Below are 27162 nucleotides of genomic sequence, written 5' to 3' on the forward strand. Positions count from 1 at the left end.
CCCCCCCCCCCCCCCCGTGCTTCCGTCGCGAGTTAAAATCAACTCCTTCCGCATTAAATCAAATACATTATGTATTATTTAATCAACTGTTGTTTAAGTAACTGTACTCGGTAATCACGTTGACATACGTTATAATTATTACGATGCGATTTGTATTTTAACTTTTACAAAAATTTTCGAAAACTAGTAAGTTCAATTATGCAGGCGCAGTGTCTATCGGAGAAACCGGTCGGTAGTTTCTATTCCATTTCAGAATGGGATTGGCTTGAAAGAATGTGGCTATGCCAGTGACGTATTTATCCAACGCCATCTAATGGAAAAACACTATGACGTAACTTTTGAACGGCGAATCGCGGAATCAGACATTTGTTCAAAACCTAACTGCTAGCTGATGATCAATAGCGGCGCTGTGATCGCGATGTCGTTCGACGCGTAGTTTCTACTCATCAGTCCGCACGACGAAACTGTTCCGTTCAGTGTCGATTTGTACCCTTGATGTAAGTTTCCTTTCAACTGCAAACTGCAATCCATCCCCCCACTCGTTTTACAGCTGATGCGATAACTGTGTTACGGATCTAATGCTGCGAAACGATTTGTTTGGTGTTCCCCAGATAACGTACAAAATTTACTTAGTTCGTCTGGTGTGCTCTCCGCGTATTGAGTCGTGCGGTACCGTCTGGAATCGTGCGTACAAAGCGAATATCGCAGGCAGTACGCTTATAGATCCACATATTCTCACATCTTACTGACTGGAAAGAGTGAAATAAAAAATTCAGAAGAGAGAGGGAGCAAGATAGAACGAGTTAGTGATAGCGAGAGAGAGAGAGAGATAAAAAGAGAGAATCGAGGAAGGAAGAAAAGAGAAATAAACCAGCACTGGATTGGAGAACGAAAAAAAAACAACAAATAATAATAATAAATAAATTAAGTAAATAAAAACATCGGCAAAAGTCGAAATTCATTCCGGTGAAGTCGAATAATCGAAAGTTTGACGTGTACACATAACCAGTTGCGACGAAGTGGGTGGTTCGTTTTTTATCAGAGGAGTGTACGCGGGGATGGTATACCTGGCGGGTACTTGGGGCATGGGAGAGACTGAACCACAGTGCCATAGCACCACCACTTCCCCAGTAACAGCATCATTCCTCCAAGATCACGATGAAGAAGTCGCTCTCCATCCCCTCAATAATCAGGTATTATATCGATCCCGTTGTATTATATTTTCACACTGGCACCTCGAAGCGATGCGATACCAATAAATCTAGCTATGCAAATGATTGTATGTACGTACGGCGTTTAGTAGGCCAGGCAAGAAGACATAGTTTTTTTGTCTCAGGCTTTCCTACCACAATTAAATTTCTCCCGTCGCCTTCGTCGTTGCTCCACGGAGAGGCAATATATAATATAATCGTCGGTCTGTCTGGCAGTTGACGAGGCCGATTAAGGTCTTGTCCTCACTATTAAAATCGTACAAACTATCCGACTAGACGAGGTTAAATCGATCGGTCGTATGAATTATTACGAATTTTTTTTGCGACCGGAATTTTTATTACTCGCAATGATTTCTTTATCGCATATTATCATTGCCACTGTCTGGCTTCTGCGGCAATGTTTTGACATCTCGCCAGCTGACTCAGGGAATTATTTTACGCGAATCGCTTTTTGTTCTTCCCCTGTTCGTTGTTCCGCGGCCTTGAGGTTCTTCTCAATGAATGCAACCTATATTTCAAGTTTACCCAAATACCTAGTTTTTTTTTCGTCCTTACGCGATCGATTCCATATTGATCACATATACATGCAAGACTGTAATTGTGTGTGCGTTTCCCCACCGTCTAGTTTTTTTTTACTAAAATATTATCGTATTGAAGTTAGTAACGTGTCGTAACGATTCATAGCGAGGAAAAATCGTTTGGTTTTGGAATTGTTTGAAATTCATTAAACAGTAATAAATCGAAACATACTTATATTTCGAAATCTTAATTCGTCCAAAATCATTTTAGATCGTTTCTAACTTTAACCTGGTGAAATATTTCTTTTATCAATCAATTGTAGTATAAATATGTTCAATCATAAATTGTTATTGTCACAAAATTTATTCAAAACATAATACTGTAACTTATTGAATCCTCAAGTAATTGTCATCATTGAATACTCTTTGCAAAACAATGAAACATTATTCTTATACTTATTACAAAGAATACTTGGAAAGACAAAAACGGACCACGTCTATGTTTTGTCTTTCATTTTCTATCCTATCGTTAATATTAGGGTAAACAAGAATTTGGTGCGTCGTTAATATTTCCAGAAATAACTTGAGAGAGGAGAACACACCACCCTACTACGTTTTTAGCTACCATACTGTTGAAAAACACAAAAACATGTTTTTCTAAGAAATAAAAGAAGAACCACCGTAATAACTCGTACCCACACTGTTTCACGAGAACGGTATTATTAACACAAGTAGAGAGAACAGAGAACACAATTACTTTCTTTCACTTGAGATCCCCCTTTTCTCCTACCTACTTACCTTGTCCTAATTTTTCCCTGCACAAGATACTTGATACTCTCGTCACTTGGATGAATCTTCACTGCATCAATTTAATGAGTTTAAAGTGCGTTTTGATTAAAAAATGTTATCAGAAATCTACCTTAGGAAATTTATCACAGACTCATTTGAAAATAAAATGCGTTTTACTTATTAAACTTTAAGAAATGTGGTTTTTTCCGCTAAAACTACTTAATAAATACTCAATTTATTACACAATTCGGTATTGTGATGGAAATAGCATTTTTAAAATAACACAGAAACTATCATGATTCATAATTACTCTATTGTTACTATTTTCATATTTATAAAATTATATATAAAAAAAAAAATTTATCAACCAATAAAAAAAATCACACTTTTAATGTCGGTCTTCGATTTCAGAGTTGTGCAAAATCCTCTCTCGAAATGATTGCTTTGTTGAAATGTAGATTGATAATTCGCCACGTGTTGTGGCGTATTAAAAGTATTAATATTTATACCTAGAAATGACTCATGTCTGACTAACTTACTGCCGTATTGTGATATTGCGTATTTGAACTATTCGCAGTAGCGGAGTCTGTACGATGTTAAACACTTCTTTATCAGATACAAGTTACGTATTTGTACTAAGCTATTTATTAGTAAGTTTGAAGTCAATAAAGTCAATATAACGAATCTTTGAAAAGTTACTATTTTATAACTTTCTAACAACTGAGAGTATATTAATGCTTTCTTAGTGTGCCAAATTTTGGACAATCCTAAATATGTAAGGTAACAAGTTCTTCTAATAACGCATGTTTATATAAACCGTACGAACTTCGACCTTATCTTTATTGTCCAGGTACCGTTGAGTATCCAGTTAAATAGACACGCCGCACAGTGTCGACTATATAGGAAATTTTAATATTAGTTAGTACAATTATCGGAACGCCTATTACCTAACAGCGTATCTTATCTAACCATCGATGTCCAATTTGGTGTATGTCGAAGAAGAGCTCATACTTTGTTATTTGTCTTGAAACAATATTCATTTTTGAACTTAGAGCACATGTTAGGATTGGCTTGCCTACCTCAGGCTTTCTCAGAAGATTACTAGTTCTTCGATACTTGGCAGAATACTTGGACACATATACCGATCTTATCGTGTTTGACGTGGATAATTATTATCTGGTACTTGAAGGGGAAGCGCAATTTTCCTAATAACGGCATTCATGTGGTAGAAGCAGCTTTTTGAATAACTATTTTAGTCTTTGGATATGTAAAATTGTATCATTGATCTTCGCTGTTGAGGCAGTGCAAAGTGGTTCAGGGCAGATATCGTCTACACTTGGAGTATATCAGAGGTTAATGGCACAGCGCATTAAGCAGGAACCAGCAGTCTTTCACAGACACTGCATAATGTCTGTGACCTCGACCACGTTATCTAAAATTATGATATTCATATAATTGGATATTGTGGTAGACAAAAACTAGTAATCTTCTTTATTTCTTTCATTCTTTCTTTCCTTCTTTGTGTATTGTTTTCTTTTTTTTCTTTGTCCCCGAGAACATATCAAGCCGTTTATTTCTTTAGATGCCAGATAAATTCGATTAAATTATGATAATTAATTAGACATAAAGAAATATCAAATGACTTGCATTATTATTTCGTCTTTATTTCACCATATTTAAATAATATCTACTACGATGGTGCAACAGAATAATATGCATCACTTTGCCTATGTACTCGTCTTTTACTATCATGGATATCTATATTAAGATCTGAGACTAGACTACTCAGATCCAACTTGACAGTGCAGCACCCAATTATTCAGTCTGCTCAAGTATTTACATCTTAAGCCAAGAGTAATAACAATTGATACTTATAATACAGGCATTATAAATAGGCAGAACGATGCAAGGTCTTTTCTTCGATCTGCCTTCTCATTAATTTGATTGACCTTCTTCGCGTCAGTCGTATGCAAAAAATGAAGAAGAAACAATGATATTTTCGATTTGAAACAGGGTGGTGACAGACCGGGAAAACCAGAGAAACTGAGAATAGTCAGAAAACTTCGTCATTCGGGAAAAGTCCGGGAATTACATTGTTGCTTTGTACATCCAGCCAAACCTGCTTTTGGAAATAATATCGTTCCATTCTCATCTCTTGTTCTGTTATGCCGCCTCCGTCTGCACACAATTTAAGATATCGCTGGTCGTAAAAGCAGCTAACGTTATATAAGTCCAATGGCAAAAGGTCATGGAATACTGGTTTTTTGGCAAGAAAAATCAGAGAATTATATTTCAGAAAAAATTATCACCATTCTGTGATCAGTGCTCCATTGATAATTACTTTAACAGAATCACATCTGCATTTTCCTGTTATATATCCCATGTTTTTAATGCCAAAAGCATATTTCCTGTGCAACTGTATTCAATTATAAATTCATTTAATCGCAGACATAACGTACTTCACAAAATACCGCAGGTAGTCTTTCGATTTTGCTCTCCGCTTGAAATTACAAAAAACATATTGTATGTAATTAAAAACGAAGTTATGCTTGATAAGAGAAAATAGAAGATAACATTACACTGTATTGTTAAGAAGATGAATAATGTTGGGTCCGTTTTTTTTTAACCGTTTAAAATAGCCCGCGTGAAATAGTCAATTTCTCAACATTGTAAACAGCAATTCTGACTGAGCTTCCGAAGCTCGATAGTTGTGCAATACTCATACTATAGTAAAAAAATTGTCGTTGACCTTCTCCTCGGATCAGCGAAGCAATATATACAACTCTTCGTTAGATAAAAATAACACTATGTATAGTATTAAATTCTCTGATTTCGTACAAACATTCCATCAGCTTGAAGAATCTTAATTATCCAATGTATTAGGTGCTACATTGAATATTAATGAAGTTAAAGTTAGTAACGTTACTGTAGCGAAGAATGTTTAGGAAAAGTTCTTACCTCGCAACTTTCAAGTCGTTTAAAATTTGGTAAACATTAAAAAATCGAACATACTAATGTTGTGCAAAGATAACTCCTTGAGAGTCATTCTAAAATTCCACAATAGTGTATTTTTCCCTGATGTTTCTGTACTTCAACATTACTAACTTCAGTCTTGTGAATATTAAGGTGCTTGCGCTGATAGTACCACAATATACATATAAAAACATTAGATTTCTATCAAGCTGAAGTTGGCAACGTTATTGCAATGATTCACGTTTGTATAAAATAGTTATTTCGCTATTTCAAGAATATCTGAGATGCAGTAAATTATAATATGGAAAAATATATACATATTTTTTAAACTTGAGCACTTTAAAGTCACTATAAATATGCAAAATAGTGATTCTTCCCCTCAATCTTTCATTAGGTGAGCGTTACGAACTTCAGTCTCTTATATTTTTTATACCCAAACTGGATAGTATACCTACCTATTTTTATAGCACAATAATGATAATATTAATTTGAATTTCATATCCAATAGGTCGGCGGTCATACCAGACTGTTGCTGCTTAACCAGAATACCATCTGCAAGCCATTGAACTATCGAGAGCTCGAGTTCTATCAAAACATTCCACAAGATATACAAATGTTTGTCCCCAAATTCAAAGGTAACCTAATTTTTAGTGCGTAATCGTATACGTCTTTCATGCGTTTCTTTTACGATGAGAAAAATTATTCACTTATTCATATTTTTGTTCTATTAACAAAGTCACCATCTTAATAATAAATAGGTTTTCTAATGTCACACTTACGGTCGCAGAAATCGAACAGATTTTTTGTGTCTTAAACTCTACTTACATCAGACAACAAAAAAACGTCATCCACATTTCGTTATTACCATATACGGAAACGCTATTTTAAAGTCCAGGCCACCCCGCTCATGATCAGTCTGAACATGTCTTGCCGATATGTGGTTTTATGAACTCACTAATGCAGATCATTGTGTGAATTATCAAGTATCCTCCATTATTGCCAGTTTTTTTGCAGTAATACAATGTATATACAGTCCTTCCGATATTGAGATCGCGATCACAGATGAAAAAAATCAATGTATCGATAAACCTGAAAAATTTTGGGTATCGTAGGACTCGTTGAAACTTTATTGAAAAAAATTTCGCTTTTCTTTTGCGCTTTTGGCCTTTGAAGAAAATATTAATATAATCATTGGCAAGAAACTAAAGTTTTCCTAATTCCGAAAGTCTTCAGGGGGAGTGCTTCTGAAAGCTTTCAGCAAAATCTGTAATTGATAATTGTACAGGTAACTAACATTTCCGAACACAGAGTTAAGCCGTTTGCGACTCAGGATTGCGAATTAAAAAAATGTGGTGGCACAGCTAATCGTAACCAAATTTTATTAGTGGAAACAAGTTGTTATATGTATAATGGTAATAAATTGATGAGCTGTATACTGTACTATTACTGGTTTCTCAATTGATGAGTATGTTTCTTGGTAACATTAATTATTTTTTTGTTATTCTTAATTACTTATCTCGAAATTTATCATGTAATAACGGCTGCTGGACGCGCCAATTAAATATACTCTCATCACTAGTAGGATGATAAAAGTACATCACGTCACCAAAAAAATTTTATCAAAAATGCAAAAGTAACAGAGGAATATTTTTCGTCTGAATGGGACAAACAACAGTTTTCTAAATTTTATTTATTTTTAACGGAAGCTTAATCCTTAATTCCAGCGATTCAGTTCCTCGTAGGTATTTTATTCAACTGGCATCAAAGCGAGTAGAGACAAATGTGCATATGTAATATTTTATCGGTACATTGGTTTGAAAGTCACGTTACATTGATTACGTAGGAATCAGTGAATTGACAGATAGTGATGTACGCAAGTGCGTATAAGTTGAAGATGATTGAATCACATTTTATGAATTTCATAATATTATTATTTGCAATGACTGACCTGCAGCAATGAAAGTTGCCGGGTAGTTATAGGGAAAAAAAAAAAGAATCGTAGCTAATAGAATGATAGTGCAATTGAGTTCATTGATAAACTCTGGCACTGTTTGGTTGAAACTGCTAAAACATGTTAAAACTGCTTCGTTTATTATAGATGTATATCACTTCCTGTCCAATCTTACAGTGGCAATTGATGTCAAGTTGAATTTATTGCGAGTGTTATAGCTCCTGCCATTTTTACGAGCGTAAATATTTCTTATGTTCTTCTACCAACACTATTGACCTGCGTACGTTTTTTCGCCCTCCACCTCTTGATCTTGAATCTAAAATAAAAATCAGTCAGCATCAGTTTTGATTGGTATGCTATTGTACGTATTTCCAATATTGTATAAGTGCATAATGTAATGTTATACGTCAATCAATCAATCAATCAACCATCTGTACGCAACGTCACAGGTCACATGCGTCAAATGACTCAGTAGCGACTGCCATTAAGCATCGTGTATTGCATCGTGTGTCAAAAGAAATAGTTGTATCGCTCTCGAATAGTAAGAAAAATTGGGTAAGTACTAATAATTATACTTTTTGCGAGTATCTCACCTTGTTTAACGTTGGTAGGGACTCGACGAGTTTTGTATCATTTGCTTGTCAATTTATTGGCACGAAATCAGTACCGTTTGTTTGGTTATCTTACCAAACAAAAATACGAGCCATTAATTGATTTTAAGCAAATAATATAAATACATTGGTTCTGTTTGTTGATACCTACGCAACATAATCAAGATGTAGTTCGCCGTTTGTTACAGATTAAGTTATGGTGGTAATTACTAGGCAATCACAACGATTCGCTGTTCAATCTTTTTAATGATTACTGTTGATCCTTGCATTTGACAAAATTCACAATTCAATCAGTTATTAAAACAACTCTAATGTTCCGCAAGAATATTTTCAACATTTGTAAAAGTTTGGCGAAAAAAAAAAAAAAATCAATCTAATGATATCAAGAAAAAGGAAGACTAAAAGTTGTCCTTGATTTGATTCGCTTATTGCAGAGGGTTCATCGTTTTGTGATAAAACGATACCCGAAATCGCGAACCAATTTGAACATGACTTAAATGTTAATGTGAAAAATAAATGCATCAAATTCGCCATGTTTGATGATTGTCTAGCAAAAACCTTTTCTTTTAAGTATCCCCAGAGCCAATAAGTCACAAGGATTCGTGTCTGGGAATCGAGGCTTGGCCCGCTCGCAGACTCACTAGCGCCCTGAACACATTCCATTTGCTTCTCCTTGGCCAATGCTCGGGGTTTGTATTTTGTTGCTGATCACCAATTACAATATAATTCCACCAAATGTGAAATTTATACTGACCGTGAGAGAAAAAAATTCTATTGTCTGTTGTTGGTTGAATTTCATCTTATTCATGATTATACACATAATTACTGTGTACGTACAGAGAGACATATAAAAAGCTTATATGTTTTCATATGCAGTACGGTACGTGTATGCCTATATTATGTATGTATACGTATTACAGTCAAAGTAATATGTTTTCATTATTGCTACAAAATTACTAGTCATGATACCGAGTGAGTGTTTCTATCGATAGAGGAATGAAGGAATATGGATACGTGTGTGTATTTTTTTGTTTTTGTTTTCATCCAGCATATTAAAAATGGTTGTTTATAGAAGAGCAATTTTGAAGTATGGAAGTATTTACATTGAACTTTCTCTTTTAGGTGGATTTTATACTATCGAGCCACACTTTACACATACATTAGACCTCTATACCATGTGTATTGTTATCGTGGCACTTTCTATTACAATGTTCGAAATTCTCGATTATTTATGATTATAATGGGGGAAAAAGGCGTATTGTATCGCGTCAAATAGTTTTGGTCATGTATTTAATTTTAGTTCTAAGTCAGCTATGTTTATAAAAAATAGTAAAGCATACCTTTTGGGGTTGATATACATTGAAATTATATGAAGATTTGACAGTGTGGTTCCTTATCCAAATTTTTTTATAAATTTTATTACGAATTTTTTACAGCATGATTAGTAATTGTGCGTCAAGTAAACAAATTTGAAAAAAAAAAAAAAAAAAAATGCATTTTACATTTTGACTGTAATATATGCCAATGATATGAATCTCTGAATTTGTAGAAAGCGCGTTGGGTACTAAATAAGAATAGTAAAAATAATCATTGTGTGACATATAATGCCAGTATTACTGTTAGCATCTTGTCAACTGAAAATCAATCTTAACATATGATCAATAAAGACCGTTTGAACTCATCTAACGGCTGATGTTTCAGGTGTAATGCAGGCTTCCAGTAGCAGCGAGGTTTCACTAGACAAACGTTACAGTCCAAGCTTCAGAGATCAAGCAGAAACGACCAACACTCGCCAGGGAAAAGGTTCGACAAAACGAAAGCGTGACGATGTTCTCAGGTAAATTTTTATTGATTATTTTATTATAATACTATTGTTTAATCTGAGTTTGCCGAACTTGCTCTGTCATCATATTTAACATAGTGTATAATTGTAATGTATGTAAATACATTTAGTATAGTAAGTTTAAAGAAATTTACAGACGCATTCAATTTTTTTTATATTTTCATACAATTAATATGCTATATGATATTAGAGATAAAAAATATTATGTAACTTATAGAAAAATATCACAGCATGATCAATTTCTGCAGCACATAGTTATAGATGCAAATTAACACAGATTAATTTCACACAATTTATACAATCGTTGAATGATTAATATATTTCATTTCATTTAGTAATAGTTATTGTAATTTTTCTGCCGAATTTTTTTCATCCATATAAGCATGTGCTGTGGAATTGTACTATCTTTTAATACATAACATCTGTTGCCAAGTATTTGTTATTATTACTATCGCTATTATTATTATTTATATTACTGTTCAAATTGTTACAGCATAGCTATATTTATTTTTATTATTTAGTTTTGAATGAATAGCTTAAAAACAATAGATATATATATGTATATATATTATAAACATATATATATGTGTGTATGAATGTAAGAAAAATTACATTCATCTGAACATGCACTCAGTCTCTACATAAAAAAATTCTCATTATCATGTTGGAAGAAAGAAATTTTTTATTCACAAATAAACGAAAACATACCTCTAAATTCCCAAAATTTGTGTAATTTAATTTAAATCTAATTTTAATAAGCATGTTAGTAATTAGCCGCTAATATGTTTATGAAGTAAATTAATAAATATATTTGAAATTATAAAAGATGACGAAACTCCAGTTTTCCACACTATTGTGTTTAGTTGTACATATACAAATAATGAAAATCAACCCTGTTGTCTCATAGTTTTATGCCGCTTCATTATACGAAAGGAATTTTTATATTATGAAAAATAAACCGTACAGTGGGAAGTAAAAATTTATTTCAATAATCTATATCATAATATATTTATATATTATGTGTCAGGTCAATCTGAATAATATCATTCGGTAAAATGTATAAATGTATATGTATTATAGACAGAGATCAACATATCAGCTTGTCCACACCGTTTCAACCAGATTTCAGATCTTACTCTGTTCGATTTCATTTTCGAATTTATTCTTTGCCGATATTATAGACGAACTTTACTCTTGATACTACATATCTAGTTTTTTACTGCTTCTCTTTTTTCCGAAATTGAAAATTATGGGGAAACTGAGGTTGACCAAAAAACCTAGTTTTCTCATTTTTTATAAAATATGTTGATTCGACTTCTAGAATTTCAGCATAGATATTGGAATGATGCGCTTATTCCTGATATGTAGAAGTATTTGCAAACAATATTGTTGAAAGTCAACATAACGTCAGGAGTTTTTGTTTCATGCATAGTATTATATCACAGAAAAAAATCTAGAACAAATTTACTGGGAGTATGGTCTGAAATCCAGTGGGAACTTGTATTTATGTACACATATATTATAATTGCTCATAACGTGTGCTACTTCTTTATGTCTATATATCATCGCCATCACCAGATCACCGTACAAGTACCTACCTAGCGCTATTTATCCTGCTATACTTACAAGCATACTTTTTGGTAAATGGAAAAGGTAAAGATACCGAGTACAACTATCCGTGTGCTTGACGATTTCACCAAGCCGAGAGAATATCTGTGTGTCAAGTAGGAAATAGCCAGACCCTGGTGTCTTCTTTTTATTTTTTTTATTTTTTTTCCGTGAATAAACAACTTTTTTATTTCTTTCAAAATATTCTAATTTGTGCCCCCGTAACGTGTTATATCACGTTCACATTCCTATACATATTACTCATCATATTTTCGTCATGTGTTTTTGTTTGGCTCATATTTAACCATTTCATAACAATTTCGTATATTTTTGATGTAAGCAGTATTTTCATATTATATAGAATACCTGTCGATATCATTTATTTTTTATTTTAATTAAAAAATGTCTGGTATCATTTAAACTGTTATTACTATATAAAAATTTTCTAGCTGTATTTTAATCATGCAGATGTACTTTTAAATTTTTCACAACAATATTTTATTATACTGCTAACATAATATTACTTATTACGCAGGATGAAAATTCACCGCAACAATTGCACAGTTGACGTCTTGAAGCCTGAAACTCACTTGGAAAGCACACCGAATACACAACGTATCCTTCACCTTGTTTTGTATTTTGAATTTGTATTATCGCGATGGATAAACTCACAGTCCATGACTATATCGTAAGACGCACTTTGTTTTCGCCTTACGAAGAACATATCTTGTTTCATTAACTGATAATATTTTATATTATTACCTTCCACTTGCACGCGAACACAATACTTGGGTTCGATAAGTCATTTCCTTATTGCAGCCTACTCGGATACTCCTAATCAACTTTTATGACACTTCAGAGTCTTTATCAAACTTATCTTAAGTAAAACTATTGAAAAAATTCAATAATTTCACGGCTTGCAACTGAATTTAAAGTTCTATCAGCGAATTGTTGATATAATTAAATAATAATAGTTCATATTACTGCTAAAAAATCATTGAAGGTGAACTAAATTCTTAGGTGTGTACATTCTGTAAACGCATATACGGAACACAAATATAACAATACCTGCACAATCTACGATATTTCCCAATTTTTTTTCTTCAACATTTAAAAAAGATTTTCTAATGCTGGAGAATATAACATCTCGATACACGCATCCATGTATATTGGATTTGAAAATGGGGACCAGACAGTACAGTGATGATGCGTCAGCTGAAAAACGTAGCAAGCAAATTGCCAAGTGTGCTGCCAGTACCTCTGCTTCTTTAGGAGTTCGTCTGTGCGGAATGCAGGTACGATTCTCAATTGTTGCTGCTTGTGCTTCCATTTCAATATAGCTGCATAAACGTATGGAGCACTTGTCTGCACTTAGAGCTTGAATAATTTCTGTTTCCCAATATTTTTAGCAGTTGGTGTGAAAGGAAAACGATTTCTCCCCTTTTTTTTAAATATTAATCCAGATTCCTCGGGTTTGTTATGCATTCCTCCAAGGACATTAAGTCCCCATCTACCATGAGGACTCTGTACTTCTCGTTAGTTCATCCCGTCCTATTATATGCCTCTTTCATCTGTTCCCCACTCAGTAAAGGAAATGTTTACCACCTGGAGGTGGTGCAGCACGGGCTCCTCAGGTTTGCTTTGTATAAAACTAATCATCATATGAGATCTTTCGATCACGACTACTCCGAGATTGGCAAACGTTTAAATATCTCCAGCTTGTCCTCCTATAGAGACTACCGACCTATCATTCCTGTATAAACTTTTTAAAAACTCGATCGATTCTCCTCCCATCCTTAAGATGTTTTACCTTCACTTGCCACGTACACCAGCTAGTAGAAATGACATCATTTTCCAGGCACCAGTCCTCTCTAACACCTACTTGGCAAAGTCCATCTCGGCGCGACTAAGTATTTTAGCTAATAGAAATAGCACGTGGATTGATTTGGAGAACACGTCTATCTCCCGCTTTAACAAAATTTCTGTGGATGCCTGTTTTGAATATCTGTAATCATATTGTTCTGCTTTTTTGTATGCTGCTACCTAAATAAAATTTTTTGTTTAAAGGCTGTATGGCCGCATAAATATAATACAGAAAAAAAAAAAATTACAATTTACTTAAAAACAGTTAGTTCCCTATAAATTGTGTTATCGCCGTTTATCTATCCCTGTAGAAAAAACGAGTCAAATAGTTCGACCACCATATTAATTGTCGTCTCTGTCATTTTTTTTTTTTTTCTATGTTTTGTGTTTTGGCCATGTAGTTCTTTTTCTGATATTGATGTAAGAGAGTTATATATTTGTGTGCCTACATATTGAAAGCATCGACACCCTATCTCTTGTCAAATCTCGGTATTTTGATAGCTCTTTGACTAGTACTTCTCGTTTGATTTGGTTCGAGTTTGGGCTTTTCCTATCACATTATGCCGACGTCCCTTCAAGCCATGGAAGAGACTTGATTCGACTAGCACATAGTAGACCGTGTGTCTAAGTTTGTGCATTATACAGGTGGTATATCTCATTTTTTTTTTACAATACAATCTATATGACAGTTCTATCTCAAATGACTATCAATTATACGCCTAAATATTTTATCAAGTTTACTCTCTCGATTTTTGGGCACATACAATTTTTGTTTTGATACCATCCTATGACAAGAATTTAGGTTTTCTTGATATTCGTAGTTAAGTCATTTTCTTGTATCCAGTATCCGCGAAGGCCATCCATCGACGAATCCATTTATTCGTCGGTTCGATAACTTTGTAGCAAGTCAAAAATAATGCCACGAAATCCATAATGGTCGAGTTTTTCTAAGAGTATCTCATGGTTTAGTGTCAAAAGCTTTTTCCGGATCTACAAAGACTGCTAAAGAAGGTGTGCTAGTATCTAACGATTTATTTGCAAAGGGTACAACTTCTGTTATGGCTGAGGTGGTAGAAATGTTTTTCCGAAATCTGAATTGTTTTTTGCTGAATGCGCCTGTCCATTATAAAAAGCTTTCGACCCTCCTCCACGCGCACTTTTCAAAGATCTTTGAAGTGCTTAGCAGAACCAAGATTGGCCTGTAGTTTTTCACCAATGTATTGCTGTCTACTTTGTGTATTGGAACTACCGTTGCTGTTTTGAAATGTTCAGGACATTTTCCAAAAGGGAATACTAGATTTATAATGTGAATAAGTAGCACCGCTATGTATTCTGCACATATTTTGATAATTCTTGCGGTTAAATTATCCATTCCTGAAGCTTTATTGCATTTTAGACTGTTTATTACTCTTATAATTTCATTTTGATCAATCTCATTTAAGAACATACTATTTTGGACAATAGGCACACGTCAAATTCTAGTATCAAGAACCACAATCTGTGCAGCAAGTGTTGCTTCAGTACTTGCAAAGTATTCAATAAATTCGGTTGCTATTTCTGTCTCATCATTTGTGATTTCTATGCCACCATTTAATAGTTTATGTGTGGCTTGTTTCTGTGTTCCGAAAGTTGTCGTTTCTGATACACCTCTCCACATTTTACTCGTGTCATTTCCCATAGTACTGAGTTTTTTTCAGTTAAACAGATTTTGTGCTTGCCTTATCTGTTTTACTAAATTTTATTAAATCGCCTTCGGCTCGCCCGGTAAACTCGCATGCCCTGCAACGACCCCTTTCGGCGCTTGCCACGTAATATACTAAATTACTTCTCAATAGTATAGCTTCTAGTTGAACCAAGTAAATTCCACAAAAAGTGAAAAAATCAACAATTTTTCGTAAATTAAAAAAAAAATTCATTTTTCTTGGGAAAAGAATTCACTTTAGATTGTTTAAAAAGAGGATTAATCTTAACTTTCTTAAGGTTTTTTAGGTTCAACTAGAAGAGAATTTCATCCCGAGTACAATGCAATTTGTCTCGTTTCGATAGTACGTTTAGTTATTTCCCTATCTTTCCCGCCAATTAGGAAAAAGCGTAAAAATGAAAAACGGAGAAATCGTGCGTCAAAGTTTTCGTACATAAAAAATCGTAATTTTCTTGAACTTACCGCATTAATATGCTAATCAGCGATTCCTGATCCATAGAGTTGCCCTTGAGACTCTTCAAAAAACTGGTTCAAAACTTCAAAACATTGGTTCAGACTCTTCAAAAAACTGGTTGAAAACTTCAAAAAACCGCTCGTATACCTGCTCGACGCTTGCTCACTCTTTCTTCTGTAACTCCGAAAATATTTTGAATTTGTGTCTGAGATTTTAGGGACACATTCTTGGATAGTTTGGGAAGACATTTATGCAAAAAAAAAAAATCAATTTTTGAAGCCTCTAAAGCAGGCTCCCCCCTTAAGCTTTCTTTTCGGGTTTCGTATCCTTTACAGTGTTGCCAACTCGGATTGTCGTAATCCCGCTAGGGTCCTTGTCAAATCCCACCAAAAACCGTTAGACTCGTCTGCACTATTTCCCACCAAAAATCAGTAAACTAGCTACGTGTTCCGCAGAAAAAAAAACACTTTAAAAACCGAATCCGACAAACTAATCAAAAGCACTGAAATATCGCTATTTAAGTGATCAAAAGGCGTACATAAAACCCAACAAAAACGAAAACAAGCATGCTAGCAAAACCAATTTTATTTTTTAGTATTTTATGATCAGAAATGTTGTATCTAATGTTAACCTGGAAAACTTGAATGTGAAATTCACAAATCATTTTTTATGCATTCGAGTTTTTATGTGCCTGATTACGGTTTGTTCATTTGGGGATTTGTCCGGATGTTGGGTTTATATCTGACTGTACTTTTAGTTTATTTGGTTTCATATTCGACTATGGGTTTAGTGTATTTGCATTCGTGATTGTTCCATTTTATTCATTTGAATTTCGGGAGGAAACAGAATTGTGTAAAAATTAATTCGTTATAAAAAAAAAAAAACCAATCCATAACATTTTTCGTTAAAAATATGAAAGTGGCAAAATCCGCCAAATTTCCCACTAAAAAAGCAAAATTGCTCTAGAAATCGCCCGATTCCCGATTTAACGGGAAAACTACCAAGCTGGCAACACTGAACCTTTACGTCGGATTTTTGCTTTATTTCACCTTAGCGTAATTGCTGCATTAAGATAGACATAATACATGTCTTTTGGTAATCATTTTTCAGGTCTACCAAGCAGATTCAGATCATTATGTTAAAAGAGACAAATATTGGGGCAGAGAACTCAATGAAGAAGGTTTCAAAGCAGCTCTATACCGCTTCTTCCACAATGGTTTTGGTTTACGAACATTGGCCATTCAAAGAGTGATAGCACGCCTGGAACTTTTACGTCGCGCAATCGAAAGACAAAGCAGCTATAGATTTTATTCCTGGTAAGTATTTTTTTTCGATTATCGATTTATTTGTTGTAGTTGAATCATTATTTCATTTTTCCGATCGATGAGAAACTAACACCTTTGTGCGATATTTGATGAATTTCAGCTCACTTCTTGTCGTCTACGAGGGGTATCAAATAGATGGCTTTTCAGTGTTAAGACACACCCCGACACTTCGAGTTGAAGAAGAATCGACAGACTTAAATTTCATGGAAAATATTGCTCATGGTTCTGAAACATGTTATGACGCAGACACAAGTAACAATTCAAATGATTACAATCTTAGCAGTCATGAAGAAGTTAGCCAAGCCACACTCCACAGGGGTTTTGGAGAGGCAGCTGCACGAGGGGCCAAAAATGCTAGTGGCTTTTATCCAATTAATGAGGAAACTGTGTTCATGGATTCACCAACAAACATGGTCAGCACTGTTGTTCAGAGCTCGCAATTTGACAATTGGATGATGTACAGCAGCAGTAGTGGGGATGAATTTTGTTGCGGGCAACACACAGCTGATAGTTCTGAAGACACTAGTTCGGATCTAGAAATGGAAAGTACAGGATGTGTTTTAAAGCGTAACAGACCCAGGCAACATTTGCGATTATACGAAAACACTAAGCATGTCGAAACAGAAGATGAATGTTCGAGTATTTCTAAAAGATTACGTGTTAAAACTGACGAGGAAAAACAGTCAGAAAGTGAAGATTCCCTCGTCGACGTAAGAATGATCGACTTTGCCAATATGTCGTTTAACCACTCCGGAAGTTCTGTGGGGAGTTCAAATTCAAATTCTACGATTCATCAGGGTCCAGATTGTGGCTTTTTGACTGGCCTAGATAGCCTGAAACGGCTATTATTAGAGATACTAACTGAAGGTTAAAATTTGTGTAATGTTAGATAAGCAGACAATTTAAATAGCGAAACAACATTTTAACCCAAAATGACAAATAACTAGACACTCACGTGGTGAAAATGATTTATGCATTATACAACTCGAACACGTTATTTATATATATATATATATGTATGTTTTTAAATCAAATAACAGAAGTGAATGGCGTTATATGGAGAGACAGCGATAAGAGAAATAAACTCGGAGCGGAATGTACAAATCTCGAGTTCATCTCAAATTTCTCGTTAATAACAAGTGTATAGAATTCAAGGGGTGGGCGCTCGGTAACCAAAACGGTCAATATAACAAACATTAAATATGTACATAAATTCATTACAATATATTTCTAAGTCTCGATCAAATACCCGGTGAAACTTGAGACATTCGTTAGGAACAGTGTTATGAACACTGATGATCATCGTATTGATCACAAAACAAAAATATATAGTATTTTACCCCTGTATGAGCATACTGTCCAATTTAACGGAGTGCTTTGTTCCCAAGGGATACAGTGGTTACTAAAGTAATAAAATATGATTTTTAATTATATAACATTAATATTAGAAGAATATAAGTTATAATCGTGTAAATAATGTAAAAATAATATTGCATTGAAAGAAGTACATAGTATATATGTTACACCTTGTATTTTAGTTGCACCCCAAAAGTATCCACCATCTCGGTCAATGTATTACAATTAATAAAGCTCCATCTAATTTTCTAGAATTTTCTAAATTCTTATACCTTTCTAGGGAGCGCCGCCGAAAAGGGGTGAGTGTTTCTCTACAAAGAGAAATCGATTTCTCGTTAGAGAAGGCAATGATTCCGTATCATATAACAAGTATTATCAATACGCGTATTCAAATGTGTGCGAACTTATCCTTACTTACCGATTCGTGCAGGAGTTTCATACTGACGGATAACTTATTGAACTGATAGCCGCATAATTACATATAAAACAGTTGCTCTATCAGCCAACTCTTCACATATGAGTGGTAATCATATATAGCGAAGCTCATGTGTTTGCTTTTTAAGATAGCAAGAAGAGCAGCTACAACTGGTTATGTAGATAAAGTGTCATTCCCGTCAATAATAAATATTGCAAAATCATAATACGCGTAAAATGATAAGACGTATGTTTTCAACATTGGTTGCAGATATTTCGATTTGTAGCTCAGATCTAATCAAGACTTGGTCAATTAATGAGTTATGACTTGAATTAATACCCAATTTTCAAAATTGTCATTAACAAATGCATCTTCACAGTGAAATATGAACTGTAGATTGTATAGTTTAATCTATAATATGAATCTTATCAAGTGAAAGTCGCACCAAAGTCGTTTTTGCTACTGCTGTATGTAATTTAGTCTGCCGTATTTCAATGCATTTTCATAAGAGAGCTAGACTACTAGGAATAAAATTTAAATAATTACCTGTACAGGATATCTATGATCTACGCAGTAACTTCTACTAAGAGACAATAACTGGCATCGTCAATTGAAAATGTGCACCTAACATATTATCAGGTAAACACCATCATAATTATCCGCTCATCTAACATTTTGCTGTGAGTCATAATTCATATTTACCGTTAGTTATGATTCGGTTTTTTTACATTGAAAATAATGGAATCACTTTTAAAGACTGACAATTCTACTGCTAGCGTCTAAAAAAAATAAACTAGTGGGTTTTGGATTAAAATAGTTGAAAATAAGTCAACACTCAATAAATAATGAACATCTGTTATATATTTTGAAATCTGATACAGTGTATAAATTATTATTTTTGATTACGCATACTGAAAATAGAACTCGAGTGTTATGTGGTAATCAAAATAATTAACAATCGAGCCGGTAATTTGTAATTCCACAAAACAATCGTTTGGCTTTCTCTTACAATCCCTGAAATGCCAATCGTCATTATATCTCTTTTCTATGTCAAGTGACCAGTACCAAACATAGTAGTACGTAAAATTCAACCTTGCAATATTATACATAATCTCACGTATAATAAAATACTTTATTTTATTAACTGCTTGGTAAAAATACACCATGGTAAAAACTACGATGATACTTTTAAATTATATACTTTAATACTTGCTAATAGAGAAAAACAATTCGTTAACTAATTCGTTCGGTTAACTTTAATGGCATTGTGCCGCGGATTACCGTACTTTATTTTACAACTAATTTTGCATTCTCGGTATAAACCTATCATTTATAAGTGCCTAGATACGTGTCACCGGTGTACAATGTTTCAGTTATGAATCATTGTGTTAATTCTTCTCACTTTCAACATTATCTAACGACGTGTAAGCATATAAAAATGAATCATTATTAATTTGAAAACTTACGTGGGAAAATACTGCTTATACCTATATCGCTATATTTAAATTTTTGACTTTTGGGTACGTAAACAATAACTGGTTTACCAAGCAAAAAAAAAAAAAAAACTATCTTATCGGTTCTTTGGCTTCACTAACATTTACTCGTATTTATCCCTCGTTATCTCCAGCCATTTGATAATGATGACGACGCAGTGCTGATAATCGCAACCTTTCATTCTGCAATGCTTGTTCCAGTTCCAAAACACGTACCTGTGCTTCCATTTCTAATCTTTTTGCTTGATGCAAACTCAGTCCGGACATGTCAAGGTCCTCTGCAAATGTAGAAATGGTGTAACGAATAAGTAAGGCAAGGACCCAGGCAATAAATAATTATAATATAAACTTTTTTCAATTCTGTAAATATTACATACCATTTTCCTCCACTAGTTGACTACAGCTTTTGGCTGTAGCTACGACACCTCCAGTTGCCTGTGTTACCTCCCTTGAAGCTTCTGAAAGAGCTACCAAATTGGTACTGTTTCTTTCTGCTTTCACCCTACTGGCTACTACCAGCTGTGCAGTTGAAGCAGCGATGCCCTGAGATGCTACGACCAGTTGTTCAAATTTACCATTTCCTGCAACTACTTTGTCAGCAGCTTCCCTATGGAATGCACCAAATAGTTGAGTTACAACAGATGGACTGGCCAAAGAATGTGAGATAGAAGTGTTAAGCTTACAATAGAAAATTAGCTCCCATGGCAATGGCTTTTGCTGCAGAGATTAAACCTTCTGACCATTGGTGATTTCGCTTATAAAATTCGGTAGCGGAAGCTGTTCCCTAGAATGCAAAAACGAATTTGAACAAACCGTGCTATTTGACAAGATGAGGTGTTGAACGAGCGAAATATCAACTCACTTTTCCTTGAGCTACAATTTCAGTCTGTAATAATCTGGATTTCTTCACTAATACTCGAATGCACCTCATTAGTTCTGTACAGGAATCTAGTATTTTTCCATTCACTTCCAACTTCAAGCCAGAGTCAGCTGCACGTGATTTGTTCAACATGTCCTATGAGATTGAAGCAAAATTCAGTTTAAACTGTTTTCGAATCACCATTTCTAGTCCAAATGATTATGGCACATCGGTACTGTTTACTTTCAAAAATGAATAGGTAATCTGGCTTCACGAGTACCTGAATTCTTGCGGCAGCTTCCTCAATCGCTTTATCCATTCCTAAAAGCTCGTTTTCAACTAAATCGCCGATAACCTCAGCATTACTCTGCGTATTTATCAAAGTGTCGGCTTGTGCAGAAATATCTTTCAATTTGTTTTTGACAATAGTAATTTGGTCAGTAACTGAGGTTGCCTTCTCTTTGATATTGCTCAACATTATCAAGCTCTGAGAACCAAGCTGTTTACATTCGTCAGTCAATCCTAGTTTCATGAAAGTATTGTGATTTAATTAAAGATAATAATAATAAAGGATATAGCTCAGGCGATATACAGACCAATGTCTGTTTAGTAATTGCATAGCATAAATGTCCCGAATAAATTGACTGATAGAAAAAGAATTTCGTTCAACTCACGATCTCCCAATGTTATGTCTGTGGCTGTGTTTGAAGTGCTTTTCGCATGAATCAAATAAACTGCCAAGACATAAGCTGTGTGTATAGAATTGCGAGCAAGTTGGCTACGTTGAGACGAATCAAGTAAATAACTGTGATAGACAGTGTCCAGATCATCTAAACTCTGCAAGGCTGGTTCAACTAAACTTCTAAGATAATCAGGAGTGCATGTCACTGTTGATATCGCAGGATTATCAATTCCATGTATAGCAGTTTGTAAAATCACATCAGCTTCGGATATGCAATTTACTGTAACCACGAACGTAATAAAATTTAATTCTTTGGTATGAAATAAGTTAGAAAAAATAAATTGAATTTCAAGTATGAATAACCATATCCAGGTAACATAAAGATTCATTGTTTTGGTAAATACAGACTTTCAACAGACTGTTATTAAATTTATGTTACCAATAATAACATTTCTATAAACTTACAAAGTAATTCATAGAGAGCAGCATCAGTGTCAGTTTTAAATTGAGCTTTTGAATGCTCAGCTTCTGACAGCAGTTCAGATATCCTCACATCCAGTTCTTCTTTTTGCGTCAACAAATCATGCAGGTCACCTTCCACTACAGCTTTCTCAGATGTTACAAAATCGATTTTGGCTACAAGTGCCTAAACGAATATTTCCAAATTCGTAAATTGGATGACGCAATGTTTCAAGACAAATTGATAATAATACTTGAAATCCTTTATTATTGTTGAAAATAAATTTTTCTGATTTACTCACCAAGTTTTCAGTCTTAGCTGCATCGAATTGTGTTCTAACATTGTCTAACTCTGCACGAGCCTGTGCTACTCTTTGTATTTCTTGCTCAGCCGTCGCCTGACCCTGTACAAGTTCTTGTAAACGTTGGTCTGCCTCAAGGCCCCGCCTTTCCGATTGTTCATGCAAAATCTTTATGTTGCCTAATTGTTTGTCAACGTCGGCTTTCTGCAGATAAAGAGAAAAAAAAGGTTAATTCCGCTAAGTAAGGCAAGATTGTTACAAGTTTTTATCTTGAACCAGTTGTACTTAATGATCAAATCACACATGTATAGTTTTTGAGTCGAATTAAGTCTGAATTTATCATATACCCTTACTTTTCGTATTAAACTGATGTGTTCTTCCCTCAGTTTCGAATAGACTTCTTTCAGTTTTTGAAACTTCTCTTCCAACGTTTTATTTTTGTCTGCAATTGGTCAACATTATATTACAATATGAGGGAGTGTTCAATGTCGATCAAAAGAATATTGCAATAATCACTCACTTACCAGTGACTTCTTGGAACTTGGACAAAAGACTGGTTTTTTGATTCTGCAAATCGTGACTGAGCTGCTTTTCTAGAATTATTTCATTACCCTAGAAAAAAAAAAATAAATAAACAATAGTAATTACCATATGAGACTGGTTGAGTTGATCTGGCTCGCCCTACATACAACTGAATAACTTATTGCACGTTCAAGAATCCAAGGTTGCACTACGAATATGTAAAACACTACACCATACAACAAATTATCCAATATTGCCCACTCACTTTGTCTGTCAGAATAGATTCCAGTTCCAATATACGACTGCGCAATGATTCCACGATTCTTTGGTGTTCAGTTAATAGTCTATGAAGCTCTTGTCTCTGTCTTCCATTCTCTTGGTGCAGATGATCGATCAGGCTATCTCTATAAACAGTGAAATCAAACAAGAACTTTATTACCTACTTTTTATCACATAAAGTTGCCAATGCATATTATATATTGTCTGCATATTGATAAATCAGCAAATTTAAAATTAAGTAAACCTTTCAGCCAATACATCAGGTGATATAGAACCATTTCTGGTTGAGTCAATCTGATCCCCTGCTAGAGAGTTTGTTTCTGAAGTATCGATGAGACTGTCGACAGCTGAGTCTGCATCTATTGGTTCTTCTGGTGGAAGTGTTACTACAGGTGTTACGTAAGTGCGAAGCTCTGATTGTATCAAAAAATTTGGTGGGTGCTGTAATGGGGAAAGCGTAAAAAGTAGCATACAATTTAAGGCGAAAAATATTTTTCTACAGAAATTATTTATAAATTCACCTCGGGCAATGACGGTATGGTTATCAACTGTTTAAAGTATTGCATATGCTTGATGGTAATGTAAAAAGTTCTCAATTCTTCAAATTGTTTGGAGAATCGATCGCGATGACCTGTAAGGGTGTCGGCTGGGAGTGCGCCATGTAACTTGAACAGAATTTTGACGCAGTAGTCGTAAAGCTGAGATGCATCTTGAATGCAAGGTATTAATGGTGCTAGACGACATTGGCCACTAGAAGTCATTGAGTTGGATTTTGACATATCCAAAGAGTCAAACGCTGGAATAAAGGAATCCAAAATAAAGTTTATGCATTCCTTATACAGTTTTCAAATGTAATACTCGTTGAGACTAACGAATTCCCCGTGAAAACTAACAATACGTGGAGAAAAAGAGAAAGGAATAGACAATGCAAAACAAATATTCGCTATCTGATTTAGTACACGATCAAGTATCGCATAATTTTATCAATATTTTGTCTGTGATAAGATAAACAAAAATATATTTAGTCTTGGATTTCCGTAAGTAATATCAGGCGGAAAATTCGAATGAATTTGGGTGATTTATAAGCAGAATTGTGCTGTAGTAACAAACCATTAATTAGTACAAATAATATCGTAGTAACATATAACATACATATATTATTTTTTATATACATAAAAAAAATTCAACAACCTCGTTTATTTAAAGTGGCTTGTTTGATCATGTCGAAATAAGTTTGAATCACAAGCTTCACAAATTTATTTCACAACTGAAAATAAACAATTTTAAAGTTCGATACGTTTTATCGTATTTCAAGAATACTGAATTATTTATTAATAGATTGTTTCAACAGTCATTTAGTTAGGAAGGTGAAAAATCGTGCGAATATTCTTCAATGAACCAGGAAACCATCCAAATATGTATGAAACAAGTATTTCCATGATTACTTTTTCAAGCTAGACGTTTAATACAATTTGTGTATCACAATAATCACACAATCATTCGTGATAAGTTAAGAAAACAGATATCACTCGATTTCAATTTACCGTCTGTGACTCATCATTGAAACTTGTGTAAAATGTATCTTCTGAAGTGAATTCCTCATAATTACCTGCACGTTGTAAACTAAGGATGTCATCCATGTAATCAAACATCTCGACGGACAATTGAAAGCTAAAAGATAGAAATTTAAATTTATATCGATTGTTAATCAGCGATCAACATGTTTGCCCACATATAACTTATAGCTTGAAAAATAACTTTGATGAGAATAGAAATAAAGTAATTGCTAGCAAACACGTACAATATGTTGATATCATTTTCTCCAATGGCCTCAAGCTCATCTGCCGTGAGTTGCAGATTCCCTGGTATACGCGGATTGCGTTTATGAAAGTCTAATTTTGTGACGAGTAATCTAATGTACGTCTGAATCAATCTGCCATATCCTTCGCGAAGATGTTGCCAATATTTTCCAAGATTTTCTAGTTTACCGCGATGTCTTTGAGAGTCGGAAATAGATCGCGCGTGGCCTTCGCGTAACACTTTGTGCAGTACATGACAAAATTTCCACGCTACTATACGATTCTCTTGAAGTGGCTGACGCAGTACGAACATCCAAAAGGTTCCTGCACCTTTCTCTTGGAACGTACCAATAATTGCACCTGTATTACCGTTAAGGAGATACTTAAAATATAAGAATTAATATTCATTTAAAATGCAAATAGCTGACTATGAAATGACTTAAAGGATACTGCGCACATGTTTCTCCTTTACTGGTGCTTCAATGGGATTGACTGCTTTCCCAATACTCACACTCTGAAAAATGATTGAAATATGTAGTGTAATAAAAAAATGGATATGTATATTGTATCTAAAAGCCATCTTTGACCTCTGCCAGCAAAAGAGTAATTAAAACTATTAGAAGTCAAGAGCGTCATGCAACAGTTGCAAACAGGGATGGCATTGTGATTTTTCAAGCAGATGAAAATGTTTGAACTTATTTATATGCACGTTTACTGAACAAAAATATTTGCTTCATATTTATGATAAATAAAATTTTGTAATGTGAGACTGATTATTCAAAATTAGGATTATTTGTAAGTAGTAGCACCAGGTATCAGGCATTTCAAAGGTATATACTCACCAGTTGCTGGAATTGCTTGTCGGTAAGTGGTACAGGCGGCATGTTAGTGGTATAAATATGATTATGACATAAAATTTATAGCATTGCACTAACAGCGAACAAAATTTGTATTGTCGAGTCGTGCATTCATTGTTTCAATACCCTGGAATGTATGACGTAAATATGTGACAATCTGCGCTCTTACATATCATGCAGGAGTTCCAAGGCTCTATGTACACATGAAAAAAAGAACACAACAATATCATGCAGCTTATTACAGTCACACATATTTACACGGTTGAGAAAAAATTTTCTTCAACAAAAACGAATCAACACGTTTCAAGTTATTATATCTGTTGAATCAGTTATTTTGTTTTAGAACGTGTTAACTTATTTCACTAACCTATGATTAATATAAGGAAGTTTTAGAGTGAAGAAACCACTGAAAAAAACCACAAAAATATTTCACTGCAATGTTGATTTATGATTAATCGAATTTCTAGAATTTCATAACAAGAAGACAAATAAGTTGAGGAAAATTTTTAGATATGATAGTATTAACCATATATTAAAAAACAGAAGATGGTATACTATTATGGTGCACTTACCTGGAATTTTTCAAAGTTCTCACGTTCCAATTCGAGGCTAGTTTTTCTTTGCTGTAGAACTCGCGGCAATGACAGTGAAGCCATGTCCAAGTGAAAGAAAGAGCCTGTTGTGTTTAAATAGCTACTACCTATACAAATAGGTTATTCTTCAGTGACACTACATAATACTTGGTTTGAACGATGAGACATCCTGTTCTCTTTATTATGACTAATGTACTCTTTTACCAACTTTTACGTATACGGTCATATGCACAGACGACGAACGTGTTTGCGTATGTGCATACAATATATGCGGAAATGCCTAATAACGAAGTATAACCATTTTAACCTAAGCTATTAATCTACCTTCGGGTTACAATCTATGTACGAAGCAAAAATTTTAACCAGCGAGTCTTAATGTACTCGATGTTGTTTACTTTCTCCTTTTCTTTTATCAATGAAGACTTCTCGAATTGAAAATGACAGCTAAGAACCGCATACGCAATATAGAAAACAGTATAAACGGACGTTCCACCCATCCACACTTCCTTCCAAAAACAGATCCGTTCACGCGAAGGTGGGGGCTCAACTCATCGTAAAAGAGTTGTCGCAAGGGGGGCCGGTGGGTGGTGGGGATCATTCGGATCATCCATGTCCCAAGAGTAAGAAAGCCCACAATCATATGGGCCGATGTCTGTGGCATTGACCATAGGCTTATAAAAGAGATAGACGACTGACTG

General features: G+C 34.4%; 2 protein-coding genes across 11 annotated transcripts; one reads left to right on the top strand and one right to left on the bottom strand.

Moving 5' to 3' along the window:
• The first annotated feature begins 398 nt into the window (after positions 1–398).
• LOC124184026 (inositol hexakisphosphate kinase 1) lies at positions 399–19763 on the top strand. 8 transcript variants are annotated; one of them, XM_046573321.1, is made up of 8 exons: positions 399–497; positions 612–1193; positions 6000–6126; positions 9755–9890; positions 12040–12119; positions 12624–12799; positions 16634–16839; positions 16949–19763. In XM_046573321.1, exons 2-8 carry the CDS (start codon positions 1059–1061, stop codon positions 17718–17720), a joined length of 1632 nt encoding a protein of 543 aa, XP_046429277.1. In that variant the 5' UTR covers positions 399–497; positions 612–1058; the 3' UTR covers positions 17721–19763. The 8 variants fall into 8 exon arrangements, 7 of the variants coding, with proteins under 7 accessions (XP_046429277.1, XP_046429276.1, XP_046429278.1 ...); XR_006871113.1 differs by having other exon boundaries at positions 423–1193; positions 16949–18727; positions 19174–19763; XM_046573322.1 differs by having other exon boundaries at positions 427–497; positions 634–1193.
• On the bottom strand, positions 19463–27041 carry LOC124184025 (huntingtin-interacting protein 1). 3 transcript variants are annotated; one of them, XM_046573317.1, is made up of 19 exons: positions 26789–27041; positions 26444–26571; positions 25857–25862; positions 25465–25528; positions 25017–25374; positions 24825–24886; positions 23737–24011; positions 23460–23656; positions 23202–23340; positions 22939–23026; positions 22768–22856; positions 22415–22618; positions 22119–22299; positions 21646–21933; positions 21252–21493; positions 20975–21127; positions 20796–20896; positions 20490–20719; positions 19463–20390 (listed from the first exon to the last, which is right to left on the bottom strand). In XM_046573317.1, the coding sequence occupies exons 2-19, from the start codon at positions 26525–26527 to the stop codon at positions 20227–20229; spliced, it is 2925 nt and encodes a 974-aa protein (XP_046429273.1). In that variant the 5' UTR covers positions 26528–26571; positions 26789–27041; the 3' UTR covers positions 19463–20226. The 3 variants fall into 3 exon arrangements, with proteins under 3 accessions (XP_046429273.1, XP_046429275.1, XP_046429274.1); XM_046573319.1 differs by having other exon boundaries at positions 25857–26064; positions 26444–27041; XM_046573318.1 differs by lacking the exon at positions 25857–25862 and having other exon boundaries at positions 26444–27041.
• Between the last annotated feature and the right edge of the window lie 121 nt (positions 27042–27162).

Source organism: Neodiprion fabricii, chromosome 5, assembly GCF_021155785.1.
Source record: "Neodiprion fabricii isolate iyNeoFabr1 chromosome 5, iyNeoFabr1.1, whole genome shotgun sequence".
NCBI lineage: Eukaryota > Metazoa > Arthropoda > Insecta > Hymenoptera > Diprionidae > Neodiprion > Neodiprion fabricii.

Excerpts from the sequence above, each read along its gene's own strand:
- LOC124184025 (XM_046573317.1), bottom strand. The coding sequence starts at position 26,527 with ATGGCTTCACTGTCATTGCCGCGAGTTCTACAGCAAAGAAAAACTAGC. Across the intron at positions 22,857-22,938 it reads CAAGTTCCAAGAAGTCACTG|ACAAAAATAAAACGTTGGAA; the intron begins GTAAGTGAGTGA and ends GACCAATTGCAG. Across the intron at positions 20,897-20,974 it reads AAATTGTAGCTCAAGGAAAA|GGAACAGCTTCCGCTACCGA; the intron begins GTGAGTTGATAT and ends TTTGCATTCTAG.
- LOC124184026 (XM_046573321.1), top strand. The coding sequence starts at position 1,059 with ATGGTATACCTGGCGGGTACTTGGGGCATGGGAGAGACTGAACCACAG. Across the intron at positions 12,120-12,623 it reads AAGCACACCGAATACACAAC|ATTTTCTAATGCTGGAGAAT; the intron begins GTATCCTTCACC and ends CATTTAAAAAAG. Across the intron at positions 12,800-16,633 it reads TTCGTCTGTGCGGAATGCAG|GTCTACCAAGCAGATTCAGA; the intron begins GTACGATTCTCA and ends ATCATTTTTCAG.